The 21,727-nt window shown below is 43.0% G+C and overlaps 1 protein-coding gene across 1 annotated transcript in view; it reads right to left on the bottom strand.

The window, feature by feature from the left end:
* RGS5 (regulator of G protein signaling 5) overlaps positions 1–21,727 on the bottom strand; it is a 69,121-nt gene that overhangs the window by 22,178 nt on the left and 25,216 nt on the right. The window contains exons 2-3 of the mRNA XM_089299656.1: positions 8,684–8,794; positions 681–742 (exon numbers count right to left, since the gene is read on the bottom strand). Of these exons, the coding sequence (XP_089155782.1) occupies positions 681–742; positions 8,684–8,794 (173 nt within the window). The remainder of the gene's footprint in view (positions 1–680; positions 743–8,683; positions 8,795–21,727) is intronic.

Genomic DNA, 21,727 nt, shown 5'->3' with positions numbered 1-21,727 from the left:
AAACAGTGCTTTATACTTTGTGTGTCTGTGTGGGTGCAAACTGCTGAAATCTTTACTTTGTACTAAGTTGGTCTTCTGTATATAAAGATAATTAAAAATGAATCTTAATGAAGAGTGGGATGGGAGAGGGAACAGGAGGTGGGACTAGTTAGCACCTTTGCATGTCTTGAATGAAGATGTGAAAGGCACATTCCTCAAAGAGGAAATGAAGACTGGAGGAGACAAAAATCTATTCCGAGTGACAGGAGCAATTGCTAGCACTTTGAACTACGACATACTACTCATGGCTTGCTCAGTGATCTCTACATTGCTATGTCCAACCCTGTCCATACTAATTTTCCTGGCTGAGCCAAGAAAGGAAGCTTCTCTGTTTTCCTGATGAGAATACGCAGAAGCACACGACTCAAGCTGCTTGTTCTGGCTCACACGTAAGTGGGACAGTTAGGAACACAACCTAAAAGACAACTCTTCAGGACACCTTATTTTCTTTCTCCACAGTGTGTGGACCTCCCTCTTCTAGTGATCTCGATAACCACATTTCCATGGTATGCTTTCCTTGCTGAGATCACATTGAAAAATAGAAGAAATGTCAAAATTGGGGAAGAAAGACATGGGCAACACAAAGGTGTTTCGTGTCTCTGTCCCTCCCCTGGGCCTTACAGAAAACAGGACAAACTTACAATTGTTCTGCAGGAGCTTGTCCAGAGAATCACGCCACTGCAGGGCCTCCTCCGGCAAGGGTCTAGATCAAAGAAGAAAGAAAGAGAAGGGTAATGGCATAAACAGAGAGTTAGCCACATATACCAACAATGACAGGGTCCTGCTTTTCTTGAATGGAAACAATGTGAACAATAGCCTGTGCTCAGGACAGGGAGGTTAGATATCTTCTTTCTTACAACTGGGTTGTATAAGCTGTTTGATTTCATACATCTATATTGCATAGCTTCATCAATTTTTGCATAATTTGGTTAAGTCTGTCCTACTTTCAAAGTGGGGGCTATTTGTCATGAAGCAATGTCTTGATATTTTTCCAAATATAACTTAGTGAAATCCAGTTTTCCCATTATGGGGCTTGAACTCATGTTCTCTGCCTCACCAACGCCACACTTAACCACCTGATTTAATCAGCAGAAGCCATTTGGTTCCACATTCACATTCCAAGGCCATCTCATTAAGGGCAGTGAAAGATGCTTCGTGCAATGCTGCCTCCTGTACCTGATGTAGGGAATGTGAACCAAGTGTGTTCTAAAAACAATGAATAAATCTAGGCTCATTTTCCTGCCCAGCTAGGACAGGATTACACATATGTGGGTGGGTACATGTGTGTACCTTAAGTTTACTGGTTCTGAGAAAAAATGTACATGATTTCTCCTAAATAGAAACGTTGTACACAGCTATTTGAGATGCAGACTCAAAAAGAAGAAGGTAATAACCAACGTATAATTTCCCCGTAGGCAGTTTTTGTTTTAATATTTATGTATGCAGAAACCCAGCGGCTATTTCATTTCAACCACCAATTTTTCTGGCACAGCAGGATGTCTCAAGTGGAGCAGTTGTTGTCTGGGACAATGGCTGACTGAAATCTCCCCGGCTCACCCTGCTTGAACTTTTGCATTCTGAGTTGAGTTCTTCACTGTCAAATCCAAATAGACTGACAAGGCATTCATGAGAATATTAAGGCCAAGAGGAATGTTTGTCCTGTATCAGAATTTCCTTAGCTCTTAGATTGTTTATTAATAACTCAGACAATCCAGGAACATTCCTGCTTCCAGTTTTTATAAAACAATGTTTGAAGGCTTTTAGTTATTCAGGTTAGCAGCTGTGATTGATTATCGTATTTTTCATTTTTTTTTGTCCCAGGCTCAGATTCAGCCTCATTTTATTTATGTAAACATGTAAATAAATTCACTTTCTGTATGTAAGGAGTCCAACAGTCAGTAGATTGTTTGGCTAAAGTATTATGAATAATACCCTCACTTCTCTATTCTAGGTTCAAATTGTGAGTTTCGCATATATGATCTTTCGTAAAGTTTTATGTGTTCATTCTTTTTTTTTTTTTTTTTTTGACAGGCAGAGTGGACAGTGAGAGAGAGAGACAGAGAGAAAGGTCTTCCTTTGCCGTTGGTTCACCCTCCAATGGCCGCCGCGCGCGCTGCGGCCGGCGCACCGCGCTGATCCGATGGCAGGAGCCAGGAGCCAGGTGCTTTTCCTGGTCTCCCATGGGGTGCAGGGCCCAAGCACCTGGGCCATCCTCCACTGCACTCCCTGGCCACAGCAGAGGGCTGGCCTGGAAGAGGGGCAACCGGGACAGAATCCAGCGCCCTGACCGGGACTAGAACCCGGTGTGCCGGCGCCGCTAGGCAGAGGATTAGCCTAGTGAGCCGCGGCGCCAATGTGTTCATTCTTTAAAAGTCAACTCTGGCTGGCGCCGCGGCTCACTAGGCTAATCCTCTGCCTGTGGCACTGGCACCCCCCCCCCCCGGGTTCTAGTCCCAATCAGGGTGCCAGATTCTGTCCTGGTTGCTCCTCTGCCAGTCCAGCTCTCTGCTATGGCCCTGGAAGCCAGTGGAGGATGGCCCAAGTTCTTGAGCCCTGTACCCGCATGGGAGACCAGGAGGAGGCACCTGGCTCCTGGCTTCTGATTGATGCAGTGTGCTGGCCACAGCGCGCTGGCCATAGTGGCCATTTGGGGGGTGAACCAACAGAAGGAAGACCTTTCTCTCTGTCTTTCTTTCTCACTGTCTAACTCTGCCTGTCAAAAAAAAAAAAAAAAAAAAAAAGTCAACTCTACCGAAAGTTAAGACAACAAACCTTGTAAAACAATCTTAGTTGTTTGTTTTCTGTTTTCCTGTCTAGAAACATGGGTATCATAGACTGAAAATATACAAATTGCTTGGAAACTTATTTCTAACAAATGAACTACCTTCCCTCTCCCTTCTTCTCTAATACACAGAGTACAGGAAGGAGAAATGGCATGCATGAACAGGAGATTACACATGTGCCCCTATATTTCCTGCTTTATTTTTGTAAACAATTTATTATTTGAAAGAATTACAGAGAGAGACTTTCCATCTATTGGTTCATTCCCCAAATGGCCACAAGGGCCAGTGCTGGATGAGGCCAAAGCAAGGAGCTAACAGCTTCTTCTAGGTCTCCCACATGGATGCAGGGGCCAAATACTTGGGCCATTTTCTGCTGCTTTTTCCAGGCAATTAGCAGGGAGCTGGATTGAAAGTGGAGCAGTTGGCATGTGAACCAGAGCTCATACGGGATGCTGGAGCTGTAAGTGGCAGCTTTACTGGCTGTGCCACATTCTCATTATTTCTAATGATAAAAGGTTCTATTTTCTAGAGATCAATAACTCCTTTTGGATCTTCCATATTACCTCATTTTGAGATCTTTTCCTATAGCCATACTATTTCATACCTACATATTTAAGACAAGGCCTTATATGTCTTCATGTTCTATTATCATAGGTTCAGTATTTTGCACACAATAGGTACCCACCCAAGTTCCCATTAATTGTTAACAGAAAGAGTCAGACACAAAGTTTCTGGTTAAAAAACAACAACAACAACAACAACAAAACTGGTTCAGAGCAAGGTGAAGGTCTAGTTCATTCACTGAATCTCCCAATTTTAAAAATATTCTCATAAAATGAAATCACCTTCCACTCTGCACTCATTTCCTCTGATTTGCTCAGAGGAGCTAGGAAGAAGAAATGACATGAGCAGGTGCATCAAACTTTTGTTACGAGATCCAATTTGTCCCAAATGGTCTTATTAGAACAAGGCTAATGGTCAACATCAACAGGACATCACAGTGGAGATTAAATTCCTGAAAAGGAAATGTGCAGATCCTGCTTGGGGGTGAAGTTAGAACAAATTGACTTACGGGCACAGTCAAGCAGGATACTTCTCCCACAGCACGAATCCCAGTGTTCTGATTACCAGCCTAGGAGTTAGCAAAGGTTCATCCTGTCCTTATTCTCAGAATTTGCCAGCCCTCATTAAGTCTGACTTCTTTGGAAACAAAATAGATGCAGATCTAAATGACCAGAAAGCATTCTGGTTTGCAAGGTCAAAGCTGGCCACCAAGGATGGGCACTCTCTCTCTATGTGGGTGTGTGTGGGAGGGAGAGGAAGCTGGTTCAAGCGAAAGGCAAAATAGACATTCACAGAGACGATTAAGTGTATGTTTTATAATGCCCGGTGTAAATGCCACCTGGCTCAGGAAGTGACCACATTAGCTGGAAGCTCTCCCTCCCTTCACTCTGTCACCACATTTACTCACCGAGTCTCACATGGCAATGATCTACTCACCCCCTACAGGTGTATCTTGTAACTCGTGGAGAATTTTGGCCATTCTACTCTACCCTCTGCCATATCCTATATTTATACAGGATAAAAATGTATTATTGAGAAATATAGTTGCCCTTATTTGAACATTTCTGTTATGTTTTCACATGTTCTTACCCTTGAAAAGGAAAATGAAACTCAAGTTATTTATTGGCACCTGTAAGAGCCTATTCTGTTGTCCCTTCTTGCACTACAGTACCGTCTGCTCATGACCAGTCTCAAGTCCAGGAACATTTATTGAGCCCCTTTCCATGGCTAACAGTGACTTAGGCAGCAGGGATGGAAATATAGATTAGAAAAACCTGCTGGGGCCAGCACTGTGGCATAGTAGGCTAAGCCTCTGCCTGTAGCACCAGCATCCTATATGGGCCCTGGTTCATGTCCCAGCTGCTCTTCCTCCAATCCAGATCTCCACTATGGCCTGGGAAAGCAGCAGAAGATGACCCAAGTGCTTGGGCCCCTGTACCTGCATGGGAGACCTGGAAGAAGCTCCTGGTTCCTGGCATTGGATTGGCCCAGCTCCAGCTGCAGCGGGTTTTTAGGAAGTGAACCACAGGATGGAGGACCTTTCTCTCTGCGTCTCCCTCTCTCTGTCTGTAACTCTACCTCTCAAATAAATAAACAAAATATTAAAAAGAAAAACTGCCACTTTTCGATGTCCATATGTGGCCCCAAAATTGTACATCCATCCCTAATCCTCACCATAAGCCTCACTTTGCAGTAAAGCAGGTGAGAACACACATGTGACAGCCTCTGGAACTGCTTTCAGTTGGCACAGGCTAGGTGTGGAGGTCATTCTGTAGTTATAGGGTGATGAACACCACAACAGCAACCAAATCTGGTTAAAAGCTGGTGACATAGGGACAAAAAGGGCATTTAGAAATATAAAATTACCTTTGAGAATGTCTATATTACTTCCTGATATGTTGCAACTCATTATATGAGGGTACCTCAAAAATATCACGGAAATAGAATTGAAAGTTTATGTTGGTGCAAAAAAGTTTGAAATCAATGTTTTTTTCATAACTTACATTTTTCATGAACTTTTTGGAGACCTTTCATTGCATGGATTGCAAACTCCTTTTGCAGCAAAGTAAATTTATCTTTTCATTCTATTTCCACAAACTTTCAAAGTATGAGCATGATATTGGCTCAAACAAAATCAACCTCTGTTGTTTACTAATTTTGTGTGTCGTTATTCTGAGTACCTGTGGCAGAACCTAAAGGGCCACTCATCGTTAGAGGGTGGATAAAAGCAGAAACACTTAGACAAAGAGAAGGCACAGGAAGGACCCAAGATGAGAAGTAAAGGAACAAAGTTTTAGGAAGGAAATCAATTGGTGAACAGGTAAGTGCTGCAGATAAGCTGAAGTTGAGGCCTTGAGACAACTGTTTCAATGAGGTAGTAAGGTTTAAACTGGACAAGAAGGAAATAAGAAAATACTTGAAGCACTGAGTATATACTCCTATTTCCAGAGTCAGTCGATGAAAGTAAGAGAACAGTGTGGAAGCAGAAAGGATGAAGGGCTGGGAGAATATTTTTCAGTGAAACCTGGATTTGTTTGCTCCTTGTTTGAAGGTCCAGAGGGAAAAAAGTGATAGAGGATACTGAAAGAGCCACAGAAGATGGCTCGGAGGTATAAGCAGCTTTTCTCTATTTTTTATTTTTTCTCAAGCGTCTGATTTTTTTCCAAATGAAAATTTCAAATCATATTAAAAAATAGAAAGCACTCTTTGAAATAGGCATTCTACTGATGTTCAATAACTCCAAGAAGATGAGAGAGCTTAAAAATACCCTCAGTCGAGAAGCTTTATTTTGTTCTCTGAGAAAAGAACATGTTTCGTTTTGTTTTAAAAAAAGTCGCAGAGAAATTTTAAAGTAGAGACAAAGACATAGATCAAATGCATGCACAACATGATATTTTCCCGTCAAGTAAAAAATCACAGAAATTTGCCAAAGAATGAAGAGGTGGGATGAGGCTTATGGGCTTGGAAGAGAGTGGGAAACATTCTTAGTGATCACTGCTAAAAATGCAATAGAGATACACAAGACACACAAATGTTCTCTTGAGATACGAAGGACTTTTCCAAAAACTTTCGACTTCTGGAAGGAGAAAAGGGATGGCAGAAAAGAGAAGCAAGTAATCCAATAAATGCAAGCCCCAGGTTTTCTTCCAAAACAGATTTTCTCTGAATCCCATTAAGCCAAATAGTTCAAGTGTCTATGTGGGATATTAAAGCAGAGAATCAAAGCAGGAAATGTAGTACTACGTTTCTCCCAGTTAATTCAAACAGATCAATAATTACCACATTGTTTTCTTCAAAACAGACTTTTTGATCTGTGACTGCTGTGAACTGTGGTTCTATTCTCCACTAGTGCTTGGTGCCTGCTGCTCCACATTGAATTAGCTTCCTCTTTTTAAATGCAGAAAACTCAATTATGCCTCACTTCCGGTTTGAGATCACTTTGAAGTATTAAAAGCAGGAGAATGGAAATATCCACTTAGGTTGATGGAAAAAGAGTTTTTAAAAAGGCATGACCCATCTCTCTATCTAATCCAGCTACATTAAGTTGAAAGTCATCTGAACGCAGGATGGGTTGGCCAATTGATACAAATGTTAAATTTTGAAAGAAATAGAGGTTTAAAGGGACCCCTGTATTTATTTTAACCACAATTCTGTGACCTCCTTTTTATGTAGCAGAGTGAAAAATTTTGAACACACTTGACTTTTCCTCCTTCATTTTTATGTTTTGATTTTTCTCAGGCATCCCTGTTTTAATGGAAGACATGAATGAGCATCTGGTCTAGAGGGTAAGACGCTGCTTGGACCACCTACATCCCACATCAGAATACTGACGTTCAAGTCCCAGCTCCTCCGCTGATTCCAGCTTCCTGCTAAGGGGCACCCTGGGAGGCAGCAGCCATGGCTCAGATGGTCATGTCTCTTCCATCCCTATGGGACACAGAGATTGAGTTCCAGCACCCAGCTTCAGTCTAATCCAGCCTTGGCCTTTTATGGGCTTTGGGGGAGTGAACCAATAGGTTGAATCCTGTCTCTTTCTCTCTCACTTGATACTTCTCAAATGAATAAATTTTTGAAGGTGGAGGAGGGATGGGAAGCTGGTTTGTCTTTCAAGGCCATGATGGTCTGGGTAGCTGGTGCAACCAACATAAACAATGAGAATGTTGTGAGTAGGCTTGTTAAGTTAGGGCCAATATAAACTGTAGGAGCTGGGTTCACTGTCTGAGCATTTCATTTCCTTGGAAGTACAGTGTCCTCACCACTGCTGCCTGAATCAGAGGTGAGAGTAAGAGAGGGAAGACTACAGAGACCCAGTCAACAATGATAGTCTATGGATGGGGAACAATATTTGGTATGCAATAGATAGAAATAGCTGGTCAAATAGTCACTCTGTTTTTTTTTTGTTGTTGTTGTTCTTGTTCTTGTGTTGTTAAGGTTTATTTATTTATTTGAAACAGAGTAAAAGATAGAGGGAGAGAAAGAGATGGAGAGAAATTCTCTAACTGCTGGGTCACTCCCTAACTGGACACAATAGCCAGGGCTGATTCAGCCAAAGTCAGGTGCCTGGAACTCCTTCTGGGACAGTCATGTAGTTGGCAGGAACTCAAGTATCTCAGCCATCATCTGCTGCTTTCCAGATGCATTGGTAAGGAGCTGGATTGTCAGTGGAGTAGCCGGAACTCCGACTGGCATTCTGTTAGGAGATGTAGGCCTCCTAAGAGGCAGCTTCGCCCATTGAACCACAGCACCTGCTCCAGTGACAGTGTTCTGTTCCTCTGTGGGACCTGGAAGAGATACTGTCTTGGAGACCAATCTATAAATTACGTGCCTCATCTTTAGCATCTTCGAGGGAAGTATTCTCACCTACATCTCCCTGCTGAGACTGCAGCTTTGGGTAGTTCCTGGGAAGATGAACAGCCTTGAATTGAATCAGAGATGGTTGCCTGACCCAGGGCAGTAGACAACAGTAAGGTCTTTTGACTACACGGTGCTGTAAATGATGGAGACAGTGGTCCATGTCATCTTATAGCATGATCCATCTTCCCAAAGACAGAACAAGATCTTGTTTTCTTCCTTTCAGGTATTCTGCCAGTATTCTGCCCCAGACATGGGATAGTAAACTAATAATGATATTTTTTAAAAAAATACTTCTTTACCAACCAACTCCCCAGGGGCTCTCGTGGCCCTTGAGAGTAATTGAAGGGGCTAGTTGTGCAGACATGGAATGGCGCTGTGCACTTGAAAAGCAGCCACCCTCGCCACCCTCTACAGGGAGCAACAGCTCCCTAATCATGACTCACCTCTGCGGCTTGGCTGGCTTCTCCGGCTTCTCATTGTAAGGGATGACAAAGTCCGTGGCCGAGTCTGGCTTCTGCAGGAGAATTCCCAACTTAATCTTAATCTCCTTGGCCCTGAGAGGACAGAAGTAAGGCAGCATGAGAACACCACCCAAGCACTCAGATCTCAAAGAAAGGTTTCATTCTGTGTCACCGACACCAAAATGTTAGATCAGAAAAAAGATTAAGGGAACCAGGATGCATGCATTCTAATGAGTGTTTACCAAGCTCTGATTGTGGCCCCCTCCTATTAATTTGTGTAACCTTATTTTCATCTCAATTATTGTTTTATACTTTATTCAATTTAGAGATGGAGGATGCTACAATAAACAGTGATCATTTTTTACTGTCAAATCTCAGCTCTGTCATCTACAACATAGATGACATCTCTGTCATCTAGACATTTTCTTCAGCCTTCCCAACTGTAATATTAAATTATTCTACTTGATGATGTATATTTGTTAAGTTTTCTTTTCCAACCCTTTGCCGTTGTTCTATCATGGAAGCTGGACAACCTCACGCACAGGAAATATTCCACTGATGAGTAATATTCGCCAATTCACTGATGCTAGCCACATTTACTCTGTATGTTCAACATTTTAGTGAGTGGATGTGATCAGAATTCTGGGTACTTTAGAGTCTAGTGTTGTGGCATAGTGGGTAAAGCTGATGTCTGTCATGCCGGCATCCCATATGGGCACCGGTTCGTGTCCCGGCTGCTCCATTTCTGATCCAGCTCCCTGCCAATGTACCTGGGAAAGAAGAGAAAGATGGCGCAAGTGTTTGGAGCCCTGTACCCACTTGGGAGACCTGGAAGAAGCTCCTGGCTCCTGGTTCCTGCCTTGCCCAGCCCCAGTTGTTGCCGTCATCTGGGAAGGTGAACCAGGGGAAGGATGATCTTTCTCTTCTCTCTTTCTCTACCCCCCCCCCAAGCTCTGCCTTTCAAATAAGTAGAATAAATTTAAAAAACAAAATAAGAAACCTAGAGGGGGGCGGCACTGTGGCACAGTGGGTTAACGCCCTGGCCTGAGGCACTGGCATCCCATATGGGCGCCGGTTCTAGTCCCGGCTGCTCCTCTTCCGGTCCAGCTCTCTGCTATGGCCTGGGAAAGCAGTGGAGGATGGCCTGGGTCCTTGGGCCCCCGTACCCACATGGGAGAACTGGGGGAGGCTCCTGACTCCTGGCTTCGGATCAGCACAGCTCCGGCCGTTGCGGCCATCTGGGGAGTGAACCAGCGGATGGAGGACCTCTCTCTCTCTCTCTGCCTCTCCTCTCTCTGTATAACTCTGACTTTCAAATAAATAAAATCAATCTTAAAAAAAAAAGAAAGGAAAAAAAAAGAAATCTAGGTACTCCTCCATCATAGAATGCAGTTTCACTCATGCTCAGTTTTAAAACTAACCTTTTAGATTCTCCATCACTTTAACATGATTCTGAATTTAAAACAGCACCATGGAAATCTCAAATATTAATCCATAGCATAAACTGTTGTATATTGGGAAACTCAAAGAACTGTCATTTCCTTGTTACACTGGCACTTTATAAGGCTCTAAAGATAGAGTTTATTATATTACATTATAGCTATTGATTTATGTTTCTGTTTTCCAAGCTAGATACTACATTCCAGAAAGGAATGGAGTCTTGAAAACCTTTTAACCCCTGTTCCTAGGGCAACGCTTGGCAACATAGTAAACATTAAAAAATATTTGTCATCCTGAACTAAAAATATCTTGATTTTATTCCTTGCAGGTCTATCTGCTAACATCTATCTCCCAGTTGATGCTAATCAAAACCAAAGTCTTATGGAACAGTGATGGGAAGATTTTGCTCTTCTAAACCCCAGTTTTCCATTTATTCACAGGGAGACCATAAGGAGGAAATTTAAGTAAATAAAATGCCTATGGTTAGCCATAATGGTATTAGAGATGAAACGATAGGGAAATCTGTGGAAACTTTCAGAAACTTCAAAAATATCTAATTATCATATATTTTCTTACAGTATAGTAAATATGACCTTGAAACCATGACTTAGAATCAGCCACCTGCACACTGACTTTTCACTTATTTCTGCTTCCATTTTCTCCCTAGGACTAAAGCCAGCACAGGCCCCACACGACATCTGATTAGCACAGCAATATGGCAGAAACTGGCTGGGTTCCAAGGAGGAACTTATATGACACATAAGGAAGCATAAGGCTCAGCAGGTTACTTAAATTATCCAGTGTTTAGATTTTTAGCATAGAAACTGGGACTAACCAAATAGTACATCCTAAAACTTTGGTGATGATTAAATATGATAATGTCTGTGAGTCACCTGGCCCAGAATTTAGGATATAATACTCATTTTTTCCAAAGTAAGTTTTAACTGCACAGTAATTCTTTCCACTAAATCCAACCCATGTTCGAGCACCAAATCAGAATATCCAAAAAACTTTCCACAAGTTATTAAGAGATTACTACATCCATCACCTTCCATATCCCACCTCTGAAGACAAGAATTGTCAATTTTATATTATCTGAAATACAAAGTCAATATTAGGGAAGGGAGGAGAAAATACAAGCAAATATTTCTGACTGCCCTCTACTGGTAAATGTGTAGTACTACAGTTGCAGGTGCACGTTCCATCTTTTCCTTATGGAAGGACCGTAAGGACCCACAGTCCCTCACAGCTCAGGCAGAACGTCATCCACAATACCCCTCTTCCTGGCTCCCTCCGTTCCTCACCTCCCATCCATGAGGGGATGACGTGCAGCACGGGTCTTCAGTTTCTGTCTTGATCCCAGAGAGATTTAGATAAAGACTGTCTCGTATGTTTGGTGCTTTAGGCTTTATTTTGACTTCCCCACTCTCACATTCTGCTTCTTTGTCCTTACTCCCTTTGGCTCCACTTGAGCCACCTGCTTTTGTAAAAAGCTGTTTGTGTTTGACAGGTGCAAGCGTGATAGTTGAATGATAAGGGTAATTAGAATAAAGGCAGTGAGTGTTTTTTTAAGTGAGTGTTTTCATTTGTTTACACCTAATGTCCTCATTGTCCATATGTTATGTGTCAGGTAATATACAATAAACACACAAACACTCACAGGGTGTGAGGCTTAGAAATAATCATATGGGGCCAGCATTGTGGTGTAACAAGTAAAGCTGCAGCCTGTGACACCAGCATTCCATATAGGTGACAGTCTGAGTCCCGGCTGCTCCACTTTTGATCCAGCTCCCTGCTAATGCGCCTGAGGAAGCAGTGGATGATGGCCCAAGTGCTTGGGCCCCTGCATTCATGGGGGAGACCTGGGTGAAACCCCTGGCTCCTGGCTTCAGCCTTGCCCAGCCCTGGCTGTGCTGGCCATTTGAGGAGTGAACCAGAGGATGGAAGATCTCTCCCTCTTTCTCTCTCTGTTACTCTATCTTTCAAATTAAATATACATGTATATAATTTTTTAAAAATGAGAAAAACTAATTTAAAAAAGAATTACACAAGTAGCAGCATAAGGAGAGACTATCTACAAAGCAGCAAAGAGCGGATCAGGGCTTACTCCCAGAGGATGCCAAAGTGCAGCTGGAGAATGAACAATAGTCAGGGGGAGAAGAAAGGGCTGGGCCTACCAGGCAGAGAGAAGGATATGCACATGTTGCTTTAAAGGGTGCAAAAGCAGTCTGTGCTGTTTGAGTGCGAGGTGTGGCTGGGAGAATAGAAAGCTGTGTTATATGATGCCAACTCACCGGGCTACACCTTCCTAACTGCAGTACCCAGCCTGCCCCAAAATTGGCATTAAAGCAAGAAACAGGCAATACTATTTTTGAGGGAATTGGAACTGTAGTGTAAATTTTTTGTTTTGTTTTGTGGTTCTTTTTTATCTTTTTGTTTTTACATATAATTTTTATAAAAGAAACAAATTTCATGTATTTCATATATACAGTTTTAAGAGCATGATGGTACTTCCCACCCTATTGAAAGATGCCTTGAAAGACTCTACAGGTAATGCCATGGCATCCTATCTTATGAACTCAGTGTGTTTCAAACATTCTTTTGCTATTTCAGGACGTGCTTTTCCACAAAATGCTATTTGCAAATGTTGGTTAAGTTCTTAAGACATCTCACAAAAACCTTAAAACTGGCGTGAGTCAGAACTCTAGTACTGCTGTATCTATGCCACTGGCATGTACAGAACCCTAGTACTGCTATATCTATGTCCCTGGTTACATGGGTATGGTTGCACAGTGATCTGGAGTCAACCACCATTTATAATATTGCTGGAGGAAAACCATATTCCACTTCCTTGGAGCACAAACATTCTGGAACACCAGGTTCCTCTCTTCCTTATTTCTGCGCTGGGCATGTAAGGGAGACAGGAAAAGCAGAGCTTTAGGAAACACTAATTTCCTGGGTGAAGGACATTAAACAGAGTATATGAGTTGGGAAGTCCATTTGATTTAAACAGGAGATTGGAATCATTCACAAAATGAGTAGTAGTATTGCAGCAGCTCTGCTTGTGCTAGGAGTCTTCAAATAGTTCATGGATAATCTCCATAATGAAAGAAGACAATGTATGGGTCTCGAAAACTTTTGCATGAAAAGACTTTATTTTTAAATCAATTTTCCCAGAAACTTTGTACAGGCACTCTTATAAAACAATAGTATTTCAAAGGCTGAAGAGTTAACAAATGCTAAAGTGCAAACCACGTGTTCATTGTACATCTGTAAGCCTGCAAAAGTTATTGTCTTAAGATGGGTTGGTGTGACTAATCCACTGATGGTGGGAATGCAAACTGGTAAAGCCACTATGGAAGACAGTTTGGAGATTCCTTAGAAACTTGAATATAGCCCTACCACATGACCCAGCCATCTCACTCCTTGGCATTTACCCAAAGGAAATTAAATTGGCAAATAAAAGAGCTGTCTGCACCTCAATGTTTATTGCAGCTCAATTCACAATAGCTAAGACATGGAATCAACCTAAATGCCATCAACAGAAGGCTGGATAAAGAAATTATGGGATATGTACTCTATAGAATGTTATACAGCAGTAAAAAAAATGAAGTCCTATCATTAGTAACAAAATGGAAGAATCTGGAAAACATCATGTTGAGTGAAATAAGCTAGTCCCAAAGGGACAAATATCATATGTTCTCCCTGATCGGTGACAACTAACTGAGTACCTAAAAGGAAACCTGTTGAAGTGAAATGGACACTATGAGAAACAATGACTTGATCAGCCCTTGTCCTCACTGTCAAGGAACAACTTAGTACTTCATTCCTTTTAGTATTTTTGTTCGACTTAATACCATTGGTTGAACACTTTAATTAACACACAATTATTGTTAGGTATTTAAATTTAACTGAAAAGTGATCCCTGCTAAATGTAAGAGTGGGAATAAGAGAGGGAGGAGATGTACAGTTTGGCACTCACTCTGTGAGTGAGATCCCAGTGGAAAGAACGGGCCATCAAAGAAGGAGGTACCTCTCTCTGAGGGAGGAGAGAACTTCCACTTTGTTATGACCTTGTCTAAATGCTGACAGGGTTTGTGGTCTCAAAAGGCTTCCATAGCCTTGGCAACTCATGAAAAGAGCCTCAGGTGATCACTGATGTCATAAATAAGAGTGTCAATTGTTAAATCAACAACAGGAGTCACTGTGCACTTACTCCCCATGTAGAATCTCTGTCCTTAATGTGCTGTACTACGTGAATTAACGGAATAACTAGTACTCAAACAGTACTTTATACTTTGTGTTTTTATGTGGGTGCAAACTGTTGAAATCTTTACTTAGTATATACTAAATTGATCTTCTGTATATAAAGATAATTGAAAATGAATCTTGATGAAGAATGGGATGGGAGAGGGAGTGGGAGATGGGATGGTTGCAGGTGGGAGGGTGGTTATGGGGGAGGGGAGCCGCTATAATCCAAAAATTGTACTTTGGGAATTTATATTTATTAAATACAAGTTTAAAAAAAAGATGGGTTGGTATGGAATACCAGCACAAGCAATCACTAAAAACAGAAACACAGTTGGATTTTTAGAAATAAAATTATATCTAGGGACTGGCACTGTGACGTAGTAGACTGAGCCTCCGTCTGCAGTGCCAGCATACCATATGGGCATTGGTTCCTGTCCCGGCTGCTCCTTTTCTAATCCAGCTCTCTGCTATGGTCTGGGAAAGCAGCAGAGGGTGACCCAAGTCCTTGAACCCCTACACAGATATGGGAGACCCAGAAGAAGCTTCTGGCTCCTGGTTTCTTCTTGGCCCAGCCCTGGCTGGCTCTCTCTATATTTCTGCCTTTTAATAAATAAATAAATAAAATATTTTAAAAAATACAATTATATCCAAGAAGCTGTATGGAAAACCATATCTACGTGAGGAGTTCCAAGGGTTACAAAGATATTCTTTGCTGCAGAGACCCCTGGAACCAATGAACGTGGGACAGATGTTGATATGCTTACAGATGCCCATGTAAACTGTTCAGCAGGTATTCTTCCAATCGTGGATACAGGTGGGTGGGATATGACAAACGAACATAAAGAGCTCATGATATTGTGATGGGAGACACTGATATATACTGACAGCTGCCCCTGCTATATGAGCCCTCCTATTCTCAGAACCCTCTGTAGTTTTCTTTCATGACCCTTGCCAATTTGCATTTATATTTGTGTATGTGTATTTGCATATTGTTTCTTTCTCTCATTATCAACTCAGGTTCCTAAAAGCAGGTAACTATTGTTTGTTCACAGTTATAGCCTCAGCACTTAACCCAAGATCAGGTATTCAATAAACATTTGCTACATAAGAAAATGAACGGGTGATGAACTGAATTGGTAGGTTACAGTAACACTGCATTTTGACGTGGGGTGAAACATTGGCTGTGGCCCGAAATGCAAAATTGAGAAGTAGGAAATCTCTAATTCGGGTCACTGGAGAGAGGTAAAGCCATTAAACACTAGGATACCATAAAGTAACTGAATTCAATTTCTGTATTTCAATGAGATTGAAAATAGACAATTAGGGTTCAGACTGAGCGTGCAGTCAGTTCCTCGCACCATAGAGGACATATTCTAACAAGGAGAGGCATGAAGGTTAATTGCAATCACTAGCAATTTGCAAAGGATCAGTTATGAGCCCATAGTTTATCAGGATTTTGGAGAAACAGTAGGACTTCCGAGGGGTAGTCTGGAACTAGGCTCGGGAGACTTTTGGCAATCACAGGTAGGTTAACTATAGACTGTGGGCATGCCACAAGTAGCCGAGAAGGAAGGAGAGCGGGAGGACAGTTGGGAACCACAGGGCACAATTTTTACAACACATTTCCCAAAGAGGTGTCCCGTCAAAGGCTTGGGCAATTTAAATTAAATCCGACTGAAATCTGTGTTGCAGATGCCCCCTGCTGGACGTGGGAAGGCATGAGCATTTGTCTTATCTGTTACAGGCTGCTTCGGCTTCCTTCTTTGAAGAAACCCTAAGATGCTTGTTTCTACATATAACAAAAAGTCATTTCTTGATTCCTAAAAATGTGATAATTTACAAGAAGAGTACAGGTTTCTAAAACACTTGTTAGGCACCACTCACCAGAGTTTGAGAGTGTGGGGTCAACCAGATCCACAAGCCAGGTTGAGGCATAGTTCTGAGTTCTGCCCAGACAGAAGGCAGAGAAGGGAGCCCAGACAGTGTGCACTGCCCTGGGCTCAGCGAAACGGAGTCATCGGGTTGAAGACCAGGAAAACCTGCCAGGTAACTTCTCACTTAAACTTAAGATCAATAGAGTTTGTTACTCGCAGTTGACTCATGAGAGAAAAACGTACTAAGTGATTTCGAAAGCCCTCAGCGGAGTGTAAGGGCACGTCTAGAAAAGTCAGGTCAGTTCTGGAACTGAAATTCTCATCAGGATTCTCTGAACATGTCCTCTCGGTCAAGACGAACTCTTGAGGGCAGGGAAAGGCATTTGGGTAAAAGGAGAATCTGTCACTTTGGCAACTACCCTTTTGCTAAATGAGTCCACTTCAGTTTGGAGTGAAACAAATCAGCTCACTGCTGAGCTACCAAAAAGCAGTCTATTGCTGCAAGGTGACTTGATGATTCAATTTATTACCTGATTAATATAATGAACACACTATACACTGTGGAAAATGACTCCCTGCTTAGTGAACATGAAATATTCCTCAGTGGTCCAAATAATAGATGAAGAAAACACTAAACAATATTTGCTATCATGGCCAGCGCTGCGGCTCACTAGGCTAATCCTCCGCCTGCAGTGCCAGCACACCGGGTTCTAGTCCCAGTCGGGGCACCGGATTCTGTCCCGGTTGTTCCTCTTCCAGTCCAGCTCTCTGCTATGGCCCGGGAGTTCAGTGGAGGATGGCCCAAGTGCTTGGGCCCTGCACCCCATGGGAGACCAGGAGAAACACCTGGCTCCTGGCTACGGATCAGCGTGGTACACTGGCCATTGGAGGGTGAACCAACGGCAAAGGAAGACCTTTCTCTCTGTCTCTCTCTCTCTCACTGTCCACTCTGCCTGTCAAAAATAAAAATAGGCCAGCGCTGCGGCTCAATAGGCTAATCCTCCACCTAGCGGCGCCGGCACACCGGGTTCTAGTCCCGGTCGGGGCGCCAGATTCTGTCCCGGTTGCCCCTCTTCCAGGCCAGCTCTCTGCTATGGCCCGGGAGTGCAGTGGAGGATGGCCCAAGTGCTTAGGCCCTGCACCCCATGGGAGACCAGGAGAAGCACCTGGCTCCTGCCTTTGGATCAGCTCGGTGCACTGGCCATTGGAGGGTGAACCAACGGCAAAGGAAGACCTTTCTCTCTGTCTCTCTCTCACTGTCCACTCTGCCTGTCAAAAAAAAAAAGAAAAAAAAAAAAGAAAAAGAAAAAAATATTTGCTATTACTAGTATTAATGTATTATAAGACTTCAGAAGTAACAGCTGTTTCCAATCACAAGCAAATCATTCTGCAGTAGTGTAAGGCTTTTGCTCAATTAATGATTAATCCATCATAAACCACTCAAACTATAAGATGGCTGAAAAGATGGAATTGATGTCAAGGACATCAAATGTGGAAAAGGTGTGTGGCGTAGTGGGTAATGCTGCTGCCTGCAGTGCCCGTGTCCCATTTAGAAGCTGGTTGATGTCCAGCTCTTTGCTAATCCCAGCAGAAGATAGCCCGAGGTATATGCCCCTGCCACCCATGTGGGAGATCTGGAAGAAGCTCCTGGCTCCTGGCTTTGACCTGCCCCAATCTGGCCATTGCAGCCATCTGGGGAGTGAATCAGCAGATGGAAGATCTCTCATTCTTTCTCTTCTGCTCTCTCTGAAACTCTGACTTTCAAATAAATAAATATTTTTAATAAAAGTACATCATAGAAAGCACGTTTATCTGTTACAACTTTTCAGCTCTTATATTTCCTTGCAATAAATTCTTTTTTTATATTTATTTATTTACTTGAAAGGAAGAGTTAGAGGCAGAAAGAGAGAGGTCTTCCATCTGCTGATTCACTCCCCAGACGGCTGTGATGGCTGTAGCTACGCCGATCCAAAGCCAGGAGCCAGGAGCTTCTTCTCGGTCTCCCACGTGCATGCAGGGGCCCAAGCACTTGGACCATCTTCCACTGCTTTCCCAGGCCATAGCAGAGAGCTGGATTGGAAGTTGGGCGGCTGGGACTTGAACCATCACTGATATGGGATGACAGCATTGCAGGCAGTGGCTTTACCTGCTACTCCACAGTACCAGCAATCCCCCCCCCCTTATTTTTAGATTTATTAATTTATTTGAAAGTAATTTCTCTTAAAAATAGTGATTCCTTGTTGTGCCAGCTCTTAACCCAGATTATTTATTGTCAGTCAGAGCCATTCACAGGTAACTTACAAGAAAAGACTTGAGGGGCAGATGTTTGGAACAGTGGTTAAGCTTCTTCTTGCAATGGGTGAATCCTGTATCAGAGAGCCTGGGTTTGAGTCCCAGCTGCTCCACTTCGAATTCCAGCTTCTTGCTAGTCAGCCTCCTGGGAAGAAACTCAAGGACTTGGGTTCCTGCCACCCATGTGGAAGAGCCTCACTGAGTTCTGGAGTCCTGGCTTAGATTTGGTCCAACTCTGGAGTTTGGAGCATTTGAGGAGTAAACTAGCAATAAGAGTGTGCTTTCTCTCTCTCTCTCTCTCTCTCTCTCTCTCTCTCTCTCTCTGCTTTTTCTGTCTTTATCTCTGTCTTTTTTAAAAAAAATATTTATTTATTATTTATTTGAAAGGCCAAATCACAGAGAGACAGAGGCAGAGAGAGAGAGAGAGAAACAGAGAGAGTCTTTCATCCAGTGGTTCACTCCACAAATGACCAAAACAGCTGGAGCTGGGACTGTCTGAAGCTAGGAGCCAGGAGCTTTTCTGGGTCTCCCAAGTGGGTGCAGGGGCCTAAGCACTTGAGCCATCTTTTGTTATTCCAGGCTATCAGCAGAGAGCTGGATAAGAAGTGGAGCAGCCAGGACTCGAACCAGCACCCATATGGAATGCTGGCACGGCAGGCAGAGTTTACTGGCTACACCACAGCACCAGCACCTGTCCCTGTATTTAGAATAAGTAAAAATAAATTTAAAAGAATCTTTGAAAGAAAAGACTGGGGACTCTACCAGGGTACTTGCTTAAATAGGATGATTTATTTCATAGGATCACGGTGAAACCACTTGGCCTGTGTACCTTCTCCTTTTGTTCATTTCCTTACTCAATAAATTAAAGATAGGTTTATTGAATGTCTGCCATGTACCACGCACTGCTGTATGTTTTCAAATCCCTTGTGAAACAAATAGACAAGTTTCTCTCATGGAGACTCTGGTTTTTTTGACTGAGATAGACTTTATTTTATTTTTTTTAAATACAATCTTTTTTTATTTTATTTTTATTTTTTGACAGGCAGAGTGGACAGTGAGAGAGAGAGACAGAGAGAAAGGTCTTCCTTTGCCGTTGGTTCACCCTCCAATGGCCGTTGCAGCCGGCGCACCGCGCTGATCCGATGTCAGGAGCCAGGTACTTATCCTGGTCTCCCATGGGGTGCAGGGCCCAAGGACTTGGGCCATCCTCCACTGCACTCCCTGGCCACAGCAGAGAGCTGGCCTGGAAGAGGGGCGACTGGGACAGAATCCGGCGCCCCGACCGGGACTAGAACCCGGTGTGCCGGCGCCGCAAGGCAGAGGATTAGCCTAGTGACCCGCGGCGCCGGCCTGAGATAGACTTTAAAGCTAGGAATAAAAACAATGAAATGAACATTTTGAGCTTGTTATGATTTTAGCTGGTTGTGATTGCTACCCTGTGACATTGTGTAGCCAGAGAATTACAGACACCTGCCCTAGTCAGCAATTCACATCTCAGTGGCGGCCAAGCTTTGCAGAAAGACCGTGTTCCAGAGGGGCTTCTGTGGGTGCCTTGGCTGTGTATCTGATATTGACCAGATGCTCTCCCAGGTAGCAGACATGTGCTAGAAATGGGTCCATTAGATAATGGCCTCTCTCCAGTCACCATCATGATGCTCAAGTCATCTGAACTGGGAGCACCGCTGCAGAAATTCCTGCCCATTCCATAGAAACGTGAAAACTAAACGAGCTCTTTGCCCTCAGAGACGACACCTGTGGCTTAATCCCTACCTCATCCTCTATCCTGGTATGGATTCTGAGATTTCGTGTTGCCCAGTACCAATTACAACAGCCTCACCATCCCAATTCAGCATGCTATGTGACTTAGTGGACCTTTCATACAAGGTATGATCAGAGCACCAAGAACTGGGACTTTATTGAGATTACAGGATAACTTGTATAAACCTTTTACATCAGCTTGTTAATAAGTATTTGACCAAAAAATATGCATGGTGATCTTGCTTCCACAACTGAAGAGATGTAGAGAGATAACTGTCACTCACCAACAATCAGTTACAGTACAGTTCTCTATCAAAAAGAACCTAACTGTCAAATATGAATAAATTGGCCTAGGCTAGTTTTCAGTAGTAACTTACTACCTAAGTAACCTTATGCAAATTATGTAACCCTCTGGGCCTCACTTCCATCATCTGTAAAGTGGGGATAACATTAGTACCAGCTATAAGATGTTTCTATGAAGAGTGCAGGAGATAATGCATATAAAAGTTAGTACAATGCCTGGCACATAAGTTATATGGAATTTATGATTAACAGTATAATTATTATCCTTTTCATCATCGTCATCACCACCACCACCTTCACTTATTTAACAGCTCATACCACCAGTATTACAGTTCCCAGCAGTTTCCTTTAACTCTCGAGAAACTAATAATTCATTCATTTAACTCACTTTTTGTGGTTGAATGATTGGATTCATTACTTTCCTTGTTAAATAAGGAAAAAAGTGAGAGAAATAAGAAATATCAGAAGCAATTCCTGGTGATTCTGCACTGGGGAAGGCAGAAAGAAAGCTAATTATTAAAAACCAGGAGGCTGGCGCCACGGCTCACTAGGCTAATCCTCCGCCTGCAGCGCCGGCACACCGGGTTCTAGTCCTGGTCTGGGCACCAGATTCTGTCCTGGTTCCCCCTCTTCCAGGCCAGCTCTCTGCTGTGGCCCGGGAGTGCAGTGGAGGATGGCCCAGGTCCTTGGGCCCTGCACCCCATGGGAGACCAGGAGAAGTACCTGGCTCCTGGCTTTGGATCAGCGCGGTGCGCCAGCTGCAGCGCGCCGGCCGCGGCGGCCATTGGAGGGTGAACCAACGGTAAAGGAAGACCTTTCTCTCTGTCTCTCTCTCTCTGTCACTGTCCACTCTGCCTGTCAAAAAAAAAAAAAAAAAAAAAAAAAAAAAAAAAAAAAAAAACCACAACAACAACAGGAAGGTATTGGATTGTAAACCAATTATTAAAAAGTGAAGTGAGAAAAAATGCAAGTGAAGACTACCACATTGGATACATGGATTTGATTCCTGGCCCTGTCTCCTGATCCCAGCTTGATGTCAGTGCACACCGTGGAGGCAGCAGTGAAGCCTTCAGTAACTGAGTTCCTGCAACCCATGTAGCACAACTTC

This window comes from Oryctolagus cuniculus, chromosome 7 (assembly GCF_051225735.1).
Source record: "Oryctolagus cuniculus isolate XC-2025 breed Fujian yellow rabbit chromosome 7, ASM5122573v1, whole genome shotgun sequence".
Taxonomy (NCBI): Eukaryota; Metazoa; Chordata; class Mammalia; order Lagomorpha; family Leporidae; genus Oryctolagus; species Oryctolagus cuniculus.
This window is presented reverse-complemented; position numbering and strand designations above follow the sequence as displayed.